Raw genomic sequence first — 11,406 nt, forward strand, 5'->3', positions numbered from 1 at the left:
TGTCCAAGGTCAGCTACAAGACCAGTGGCAGAGCCTGACACCCCCTCCACCTGGTCACGCTGCCTCTATGTGCTTGCTCTTTTCATAGAAACCCTACCAACTCTTGCAAAAAGCTTCCCGCTGGATTTGCAGAACTCAAACCTACCAAAAGCCATTAGGGTCAGATGTATAAAATATTCATAGAATCATAGAATATCAGGGTTGGAAGAGACCTCAGGAAGTCATCTAGTCCAACCCCCTGCTCAAAGCAGGATCAATTCCCAACTAAATCATCCCAGCCAGGGCTTTGTCAAGTCTGACCTTAAAAACCTCTAAGGAAAGAGATTCCACAACCTCCCTAGGTAACCCATTCCAGTGCTTCACCACCCTCCTAGTGAAAAAGTTTTTCCTAATAGCCAACCTAAATGTCCCCCACTGCAACTTGAGACCATTACTCCTTGTTCTGTCATCTACCACTGAGAACAGTCTAGATCCATCCTCTTTGGAAACCCCCTTTCAGGTAGTTGAAAGCAGCTATCAAATCTCCCCCCTCATTCTTCTCTTCTGCAGGCTAAACAATCCCAGTTCCCTCAGTCTCTCCTCATAAGTCATGTGCTCCAGCCCCCAATCATTTTTGTTGCCCTCCACTGGACTCTTTCCAATTTTTCCACATCCTTCTTGTCCTCTTTTATCTGACAAAGATGAATGTGAGCTAAGGACAGTCTGGCAAGCAGACAATTTAATGTATTTTATTAATTGATTTTCTTGTTCTGAATTGTAAAATATCTTATCTAAAACTCCAAATGTCCAATCAAAATGCAACTCTGAGAACAATGTGTTCACTCTTTGTTACAGTTATAAAGCCTACCACCCCTCCTTCTGTACAGCACCAAGAAGACCAGAAAGCTAATAATATAGTCACCATCACTGGCATCTCCTTGTGCTTGTTCATAATCCTAGCCACTGTTCTCATCACCCTGTGGAGGAAACTCTGCAGAGCTCAGAAGTGCAGCACCTCTGTGCACTGTAACTCTGCCCATTCACCCAGCTTCCACAAGAACTCCGACGAAGAGAACATCTGTCAAGCCGGCACACAGCAGGAGAGCTTTTCCGAGGGTAGCGAAGTGCCTCAAGCGCATGCCGGAGAGCCTGTTAACATACCTTTGACCTGCCGGAGGAGCCTTCAGTTTGCTCAAGAAGAGGACACCTCTGTCAGTGACAGTTTTCAGTCAAATGCTCAAAAAATAATCCCTCCAATTTTCAGCTATCGCCTTGCGCAGCAGCAGCTGAAAGAGATGAAGAAGAAAGGCCTGACTGAAACCACAAAGGTGTATCATGTATCTCAGACGCCTCTGACTGACACTGTTATCGATGCCACGACTGTGCTTCCCCTGGGCACAGAAAACCAGGAGGAGGCTGCTGCACACAAATTCAGGATCAAATCTCCATTTCTGGATCAGCCAGTCAGTCATCTCAAATTTTCTAGGGAAAAATCTAATTCTAAGATGGACTCTGTACTGTCACAGGCCAATCCTGTAATAAGTCCTAGTCAGACCCTCATTAGACGAGCTCACCTGAAATACCAAGATAACAAAGGGGAGCCGTTAGAGAGAGGTTGTCACAGAAACCCACAGTTCAGAAGAACAGCCAGTTTCCATGAAACTAAAAAGGTCAGGCCCTATAGGGAACGTAGCATGTCCACTCTTACCTCACGGCAGATTCCTCTTTATAGTGCCAGGACCAGAACGTGGGGTCAGGCACTGGAAGACAAGTCCCAGCCAACATGTAAAGATGCTGATCCAAGTTCTGAAAAGTTCAACCAGTCTCATTGCACTCTGTTAACTGGTGAACCCCTGAGCTATGGCACAAAACGCCACAAAGGGGGCCCTCCAGTGAGGAGGCCGGATATGATCAGTGACCATCAGCGTGCAAGCCAAGTAGCAGGAGCTGACAAACCAGAGCCAAACAGAAACAGGAGGGGCTCTTCACCAAACCATCGAGGGGCTTTGAGGAAAGAACCCATCTCAACTCTGAAAGATAATTACCAGCAAGGCAGTGCTCTAAGCTCTGTCCAGTACAGAAGGGACAAATGCCAGAGCTTCCCCACAGACCCTGAATTTGCCTTTTACGATAATAATTCTTTTGGCTTAACAGAATCAGAGCAATGGATGATTGACCTGCCTGGATATTTTGGTTCAAATGAAGATGATGAAACAAGTACTTTAAGTATTGAGAAACTGGTGATCTGAATGACTCATTGCAACACTGTAGGGCGGGGGTGTGAGAGAAGAGATGCAAAACCTGTTGGTTTATAATAAAAGCTATAATGGAAACCAGGTTCCAGCTGTTTGGAGCAGGAGGGAAATCCTATGGGCTGACTTGTGAGCATGCATTTCTTTTTAATTAATAGAAAAGGCTTTGATGTAATTGTTTTGTCTAATACGCATACATACCCTGGGAAAGCAAATGGAAATGATATTGTGACACAGAGAAAATCGGACAGATTTTATTCTATAAAGCACTGAAAAGAGCAATGCTCAATGAATAATTTATACTGAATCATGAATCCAGTCAATTTAGCCTTTTTTTCTGCTTGTGGACCATCCACTAGCAGAGCACAATATCCTGTAACATCTGTTCAACACTGTTTAATTAATTGTTTCAGTTTTTTTAACCTAGGTTGTGAACAGTTTTCAGCATATCTTTAAAATTCACTATTTGTCATGGGGTTCTGCGCATCTGTTGGGTTCCCCGCTTGCTCAGTGTGGGGTTGATACACTCCACCACACAGTCATCAGGACTCTCATCTGGGCCAAACAAACGCAATCAGGGACTCTGGCCCACAGGGAGGGGCTGAACAGATGAACTGTTTATAGCTCCTGAGCCTCCTGGCTGGGGCAAACAATCACAAACAAGGCTTCAGCCCCTTGGGTGGGGCAGAGTAACCAGTCTATAGCTGGGGTCTCCAGCGGTAATAGCCACCTGCCAGTGCCGAGCCCACTCTGCTCTACCAGGTTCCGACCCAGGGCGCTGTGGAGCCTATAGTCGTCCTCTTCAGGATTCAAGTATCAGCCCCCAGTATATTCCCTCAGTCACGTCCTACATCTAAGTCCACTTTGGGCTTGTCCTCCCGGGCAGAGGCTTGGCATCTCCATCGGCCTTCATAGATGGGGATCCCTCATCATGTAGTCAGGGAGACTCACTTCTGTAATCTGGAAGGCTGGTGGTATCTCAGCGGGAGCTGGCAATGCATGTCCATCTTCCTCCTCTGCCAGCCAGGACTGGAGTGAGCTGTTCCCTTTTATCTGCTCCCTCCAACTGGAGCATGTGCAGCAGAGGTGAGAGGGCCTGGCCTCTTGTGCCAAAAGTCACTGGTTAACCCCTGCTTGCCCAGTGCAGCATTGACACACCCCATCACATTATTGAACTGTGTTGATTGTTTGTAACTGGTCAGATAAGTCATGTGGTGCTTTTCCTGTTCCCTGATTAGATGAGAGCATGCACAATTCTGAAGTGAATATTTGTTTACAATTTGTTTTTTGTGATTCATCACATACAAGACTTCACAATTTGATTTCTGATACTATTGGTGCCAGGAAAGCTTGAGATTGCACAATTGTGTGGAAAAGAACAGAAAAGCATTGTAGAAAATAAACAGATGAGGTCTGCTAGTGTGGTCAAGGAAAATTTATTAACAAATTTGAGTACTGCTAAAACTGTTATTGCAGTATTCTACCAACCTGTAGAAGCCAGTGAAAGACCTCTTACCTTCTCTCCTTCATTGTAATGCTCTTTCCCTTTATCAAATGTTGTATTTTTATTTTTGCTTAAACAAGTTGACAGATACTACAGCAAGATACAAATAAATTATGAACAAAACCAGTGGAACAAAATGTGTATTTAATTAAGATATGCTTTGCAAACAAAAGGAAAAAGGAAATAAACTCTTCCGTGTCGCTTGATTCCTGGAGAACCTTCTCCATAGGCACGTTTCTTTCACCAGAGGATATTAAACAAGTGGGATTGGACACTGCTGCACTTGTTCAAGGCTTTTAGCAAAGTCACTGCACACAAAGGAGATGCAAAGAGTGGCAGGCAGGCCAGTTTGCCTCAGGTTCTTTACTCCAGCCATTTATTGGCATAACCGACTCTTCAGAGGTATAGAGAAAACAGGTGGAAGGAATACATTAATGGAGGAAACAAAGAACATAAAAGAAGCCTCAGATAGGGCCTGAGAAGGGACGGTTCGGGGTAGGGGAGAGAAACTACCCCGTCTTCATAGTGCCAGGCTTCCCTTTCACAGCTCTTCCCCTGGTAACCAGTAATCCACATTCCAGTGAAAAGCTAAATTTGGAAATGCTCAATATTCCAAATACAGGCTCAGATCCTGCAATTTACAATGTGCAGGCAGATCCCTCACCTTCATAGAGCCCCACTGGGGTGTTAGTTATGGGAGATTCGATCATTAGAAACGTAGATAGCTGGGTTTGTGATGACCGGGAGAATCATATGGTGACTTGCCTGCCTGGTGCGAAGGTTGCGGATCTCTCGAGGCATCTGGGCAGACTTATATGTAGTGCTGGGGAGGAGCCAGTGGTTGTGGTACATGTAGGTGCCAATGACATTGGGAAGGGTAGGAGAGACGTCCTGGAGGCCAAATTTTGGCTGCTAGGGAAGAGACTGAAATCCAGGACCTCAATGGTGGCATTCTCAGAAATGCTCCCAGTTCCACGCGCAGGGCCAGGTAGGCAGGCAGAGCTTCAGAGTTTCAATGCGTGGATGCGACGATGGCGTAGAGAGGAGAGGTTTAAGTTCATTAGGAACTGGGGAAACTTTTGGGATAGGCGGAACCTATACAGGAGGAATAGGCTCCACCTAAACCAAAGTGGAACCAAATTGCTGGCACTTAACATTAAAAAAGTTGCAGAGCAGTTTTTAAACTAAGAGATGAGGGAAAGCCAACTGCTGCAGAGGAGCACGTGGATCAGACAGAGACTTCTCTTAGAGAAGAGTCTATTGATAGAGATTCTCTAGGTTTTAGTCAGGAGGAGAGGATGCAAGAGGATAAAGTAGGGGCCAGATCAGACAAGAAACATTCATATAAAAAAGAATCCGACACATCAGAAAAGGGCAGACAAATAAACAGTGACAAGTTTTTAAAGTGCTTGTACACAAATGCTAGAAATCTAAATAACAAGATGGGTGAGCTAGAGTGCCTCATGTTAAAGGAGGATATTGATATAACAGGCATCACAGAAACCTGGTGGAGTGAGGACAATCAATGAGACACAATCATTCCAGGGTACAAAATATATCGGAAGGACAGAACAGGTCATGCGGGGTGGGGAGTGGCACGATATGTGAAAGGATTTGTGGAATCAAATGAAGTAAAAATCTTAAGTGAATTCACATGTTCCATAGAATCTCTATGGATAGTAATTTCATGCGGTAATAAGAATATAACATTAGGGATCTATTATCGACCACCTGAACAGGACAGAGATAGTGACAATGACATTCTAAGGGAGATTAGAGAGGCTATGAAAATAAAGAACTCAACAATAGTGGGGGATTTCAATTATCCCCATATTGACTGGGAACGTCACCCCAGGACAAAATGCAGAGACAAAATTTCTCTATACTTTTAATGACTGCTTCTTGGAGCAGCTGGTACAGGAACCCACAAGTGGAAAGGCAATTCTCAGTTTAGTCCTGAGTGGTGTGCAGGGTCTGGTTCAAGAGGTAATACTAACAGGACTGCTTGGAAATAGTGACTATAATATAACTTTTAACATTCCTGTGGTGGGAAGAACATCTCAACAGCCCAGCACTGTGGCATTTAACTTCAGAAAGGGGAACTATGCAAAAATGAGGGGGGTTAGTTAAACAAAAATTAAAAGGTACAGTGACTAGAGTGAAATACCTACAAGCTGCATGGACACTTTTCAAAGACACTATAATAGAAGACTAACTTAAATGTATACCCCAAATTAAGAAACACAGTAAAAGAACTAAAAAAGAGCCACTGTGGCTTAACAAGCATGTAAAAGAAGCAGTGGGAGATAAAAAGGCATCTTTGAAAAAGTGGAATTCAGAGCCTAGTGAGGTAAATAGAAAGGAGCATAAACACTGCCAAATGAAGTGTAAAAATGTAATAAGAAAAAGGAGTTTGAAGAACTGCTAGCCAAAAACTCCAAAGGTAATAACAAAATGTTTTTTAAGTACATCAGAAGCAGGAAGCCTGCTTAACAACCAGTGGGGCCCCTGGACAATCGAGATACAAAAGAAGCATTTAAAGTTGATAAAGTCATTGCGGAGAAAATAATTGAATTATTTGCTTCAGTCTTCACAGCTGGGGATGTTAGGGAGATTCCCAAACCTGAGCCAGCTTTTATAGGTGACAAATCTGAGGAAATGTCACAGATTGAGGTGTCACTTTTTTTGAATTAATTGATAAACTTAACAGTAATAAGTCACTGGGACCAGATGGCAGTCACCCAAGGGTTCTGAAAGAACTCAAATGTGAAATTGCGGAACTACTGTGGTTTGTAACCTGTCCTTTAAATCGCCTTCTGTACCCAGTGACTGAAAGATAGCTAATGTAACACCAATATTTAAAAAGGGTTTTAGAGGTGTTCTCGGCAATTACAGACCACTAAGTTTAATCTCAGTACCTGGCAAATTAGTTGAAATAATCGTAAAGAATAAAATTGTCAGACACATAGAAGAACATAAATTGTTGGGCAAAAGTCAACATGGTTTCTGTAAAGGGAAATAATGTCTTACTAATCTATTAGAGTTCTTTGAAGGGGTCAACAAACTAACTATGAAAATATCACAGATATACGACCGTGTCTCCTCGTATTCGAATGAAGTAGAAACCGTAAACACCGTAAACCACATAGGCGCTGCGGCACCCGGAGAACGCGAGAGTCCACAGACCACAAGAGTGGCGAGTAGACGTGAGAAATGACCGTTCATAGGTGACAATTAGCTAGAGCGAACCAAAATGCGTACCTGACTCGGAGTGCGTCAGGTGTGTGTACACCCTGTCCTGTAAATATCGGCACTCTGATGAACCTCTAGTGATGACGCGAGCACAAACTTATGCGTGTACAGTGCGATAACCAAGAGCTGCACAAAACGGGGCTGGTAGATGATGCGTCATCCAGGCATGTGACACGCGAAAGCTACGTCAACTACCGAGATCTCGCTACAGTACCGGTCTCGCGGACAAGTTAGTCAGCAAAAATAGACAGCTAACAAGTAAGAGAGTAGTTGTGTCTCAAGAGCCACAGAGAACAACAATTGTTGGGACAAAATCGCAAGGAGTCTGTTTGCTCTGCTAAAGGAAATAAGTCTACTAAATCTGCTCAGTCATTAGAGATTCTTTGTCAAGGGTCCAAGCGATATCAGTACGGAGACCAAGTATGTACCTATTCAGACTACGCACCGCAGTGGGATCAAGAGATGTCCACACTGGTATAGATTTCCCAAGAACGCCTTGACTAAGGTCACTCCCAAGGCTCTTAACGTAAATAATTTATCTGGGCGATAGAGTAGGGAAGATCTTACATGGATTGAGAACTGTTTAAAAGACCATGGGAACAAAGAGTATATAATGCGTAAATTCAGCCAATGGAGAGGGAAACGAAGTGGTGTTCTTCCGTACAAGTGGTCAGTCCGTAGGACCAAATCCTATCAACTATCATTATAATGATCTGGAGCGAAAGGGGTAAAATAAAGTGAGGTGAAAAGTTTGCTGATGGATATAACTACTTCAAGATAGTTAAGACCTAAGAGGGCAGACTGTGACAGAACATTCAACAAAAGATCCTCACGAATATAAGTGAGTTATGGTAGCAGCAACAAGTGGCAAATGAAATGGAATGTGGAAAAGTACTGAAGTAATTGCCAGCATTGGGTGCAAAAACCGATACACATATACATACAATCCAGGATGGGGCGCTGATTTTAGGCAATACATCTAATCAGGGAACACATCATTAAGAAGCATCATGAAGCTCTGGAATAGTTCTCTGAAAGCGTCCACACAGTGTGCATAGTGGCAATGAAAAAAACAAACCAAGGTGTAGGAAGCCATTAACATTGGAAAGGGTGATAAAGAATAAAGATGGTAGGAGAATAGTCCTATAAAACCTCATTATAATAAATCCTATGGTATGTGGCGAACATCTGCAGCAATGTGATACAGATGACCGGCACCTCCATCTCACAAAAAGAAATTACTGGCACCTAAAAAAAAGTTGGCAGGAGAGGAGGAGCAACGGTAAATGATATATGGGCTTGGAATGTGGAAATCCCATGATGAGAAGACTAAACCGCAGGCAAAGGACTTTCACAAGCTGGAAAAGAGGAAACTAAGGGGGGATGATAGAGAGGTATATAAAACATGATGATGTGGAGGAGAGTAATAAGAGAAGTTTTTACTTGTTCCATTAAAAAAGAACTAGGGATCACAAATGAAATTAAATGGGCAGAGCAAGTGTAAAAACAAATAAAAGGATTTCTTCATGACAGTTGCACGTCAATTTGTGCGAACTCACTTGCTGAAGAGGTTGTGATGGCTAAGGACTATCACACCAGAGGTTAAGAGAGAACTGTATAATTTCATGGAGGTTAAGTCCATTAATGGCTATTAGCCAGGATGGGTAAGGAATAGTGTCCCTAGCCTCTGTTTGTCAGAGGGTGGTGATGGACAGCAGGAGAGCGATCACTTGATCATTACCTGTTAGATTCACTCCCTCTAGGGCACCTGTCATTGGCCACTGTCGGTAGACAGGATACTGGGCTGAATGGACCTTTGGTCTGACCCAGTACGGCTATTCTTGTGTTCTTATGTGCATTGCAGAATCAGGACCATCATTTGTACACTAAAATGTGAGTTATGGCAACATGGCATGGCATGGCAACAAATTTCTGAGGAAGTGTCAGCCAGGATCCGGGGATGGGGGGGCAGGAGGAGGGACAATGATCCAAAGACTTCAAAGAGTCTGCCTGAAAAAGGGCTAGAGAAAGAGAGAGTGAGAGAAAATGAACTCACAAGCAGTATGTTCCAATTAGGAGGGGAAAATTATATTTATATCCTTCTCTAGCCTAGTTTAGCTGAGACTTTTACTAGGAGCTATTTTTCAGCATGCGAGGAGACATAATGTTTTAAGGCATTGGTATTTTTTTTAAAGAAAACAATTTAAAAGGATAGCACAGTAAGGCACATCAGGTGTGCATTAGTAGAGCAGTGGGTTGTCGAAGGCATGAGGCAGACACACCCATGGCATGCACATATAGCCTGCTAACACACGGCCTTGTGTGGCTCATTGCTATAGTATAGTGAGGGTGTTGTTCAGGATTTAGTTGTAGGTGATTAAACTTTCCCTGCTTACTCAAATAGCATCTTTTGGCTGTTACCTCAGCCAGCTGCAGTGAGGGCAGGTCTGACTTATGGGAGGTGGTGAGTCACCAGTTGCTCTGGGCCTGTTCCACCACGCTGTATTGTAAATGTTCTGCCAGTTCAGGAGTGGGCTTTGGTGAGTTAATCTGTGTAACATAGTGTTAGGACCAGTTTTTATATTAACTTGCCACTGTAAATGGCCAGCCTAGATTGATTACAGAGTGTAAAGTGTTTTAAAACACACCCAATATTCAGGCCCAATCCAAAACTCATTAACATTAATAATGAAAGGCTTTCCACTGACTTCACTGGGCTCAAGATCAGGCTTTTAACGTGTTTTCTGCTTCAGCTATTTACCAGTTGTGTATCAATGTAAATCATTGTCCCTTGATACCAGTCACCTCTGTGTTCTTGGGGAACCAGGTGCAGTATCCAGCCTGTCTGACTCATGAAGGACACCCTCCCCAGCATCTGCTTGAACCAAAATGGATCAGAGAGCAGTGAAGGGCGGTGGGAGACACACCGAGACCCTCCTGACAAGGGTGACAAGATTAAGGCAATTCCCCTAGCCTCATCTAAATCAAAGATGGGACAGGGAGGCATCTCCATTAACATACAGACTGGAGAACAGAGATTCCAAGGCAAGAACCGCACTGAACTCTGGGACTAGAAAAGCAGGGAAGCACTGCAGCCTGGGGGATCTCTGCTTCAGATGTTAATGAATCTACGCCTGCACACACCCAGCTTAGCAGTTAACAGACCAATTCTAGTAATGAATCCTTGGTTGATATCCAAAATTCTAAAGCAGCCTAATTGCATTGTGAGCTCCTTGGAAGGAACCCCGCCCATAGCCAGGGCCACCCAGAGGATTCAGGGGGCCTGGGGCAAAGAAATTTCGGGGGCCCCTTCCATAAAAAAATTGCAATACTATATTCTCGTGGGGGCCCCTGTGGGGCCCAGGGCAAATTGCCCCACTTGCTCCCCTCCACGGGCAGACCTGGGAAAAATAAACGTAAACCTTCCACATCTCAACAAACCCAGTTTTGAGAAACTCTTTACAAGGTATCACTGGTCTCTCAGCATCAAAGCTAGCGCGAAAAGGCACAAAGCTCATTGAAAGGGTTGACAAATATTTCCATTGAAACTTTTTGGTATCCGAAAACTAGGCCGTTTTAAAAAAGCAAAAAAAAACATGGACAATGTCCGCTTTCCATCAAAATTTGTGTGTTTTTTAATGAAGTAAGCTAAATTCGCTACCAAAACCTGAGCATGTTTGAGGTTTCAGAACGGGGGCTAAATTTTGCTCTGCTGGTTGATTTGTTTAAGAACAATAAAAAAATTCTGCTTAAAAAAAATCCAAAAACTTTGAACACCTCAACGTGTGAGAACCAAATGCCGAGCCATCCAGTCAGAGATTGTTCCAGGTTCTGAACACTGCTGGTTCCTTGACTCATATCATAATTTGGCTCGTTTAAGGTTAGAACATAAGAACTGCTATATGTGGTCAAAACCATAAGGCCTCATCTCAAAGCCAGAATCGGTCTACTGACAAGGGCCAATGCCAAGTGCCCAGAGATGAAACCTAACGAGGTAATGAGGGATCAAGTGATCTCTCGTCTTGCCATCCAATCCATACTCTTGCTGCACTAAACAGGGCAGGAGACACCATTCCTTCAACCCATCCCTGGCTAATAGCCATAATGGACTCTTAACCTCCCATGCATTTATCTGTTTCCTAGAGACTGGCTCCATGGGGTCCCCAAAAACTGGAGATGTTACGTGGGTTTGATCCTAGCATAGCTTACTGCACATACTGCCACGACTGAGCTTAGCCTGACCAGAATCTGGGATGAGACAGTTAGTGAAAACTGAAATCTCAAAATAGCACATGCGATGGCCGAATGGACACACGGTGCAAAATTAAGACTAACCCAGGTTCATCAAAATGGAGTTGGACCCCTCATCGGGGGTCAATGAGGCTGATTACTCGGGTGCGCGAGCTGTCCAGCCCCCCC

At 43.8% G+C, this 11,406-nt stretch overlaps 1 protein-coding gene across 1 annotated transcript in view; it reads left to right on the forward strand.

Moving 5' to 3' along the window:
• Positions 1-3,883, forward strand: part of THSD1 (thrombospondin type 1 domain containing 1) — a 34,626-nt gene extending 30,743 nt beyond the window's left edge. The window contains exon 6 of the mRNA XM_032795166.2: positions 835-3,883. Coding sequence (XP_032651057.1) covers positions 835-2,228 — 1,394 coding nt within the window. The 3' untranslated portion in view covers positions 2,229-3,883. The remainder of the gene's footprint in view (positions 1-834) is intronic.
• Positions 3,884-11,406: the final 7,523 nt, after the last annotated feature.

Source organism: Chelonoidis abingdonii, chromosome 1 (assembly GCF_003597395.2).
Source record: "Chelonoidis abingdonii isolate Lonesome George chromosome 1, CheloAbing_2.0, whole genome shotgun sequence".
Taxonomy (NCBI): domain Eukaryota; kingdom Metazoa; phylum Chordata; order Testudines; family Testudinidae; genus Chelonoidis; species Chelonoidis abingdonii.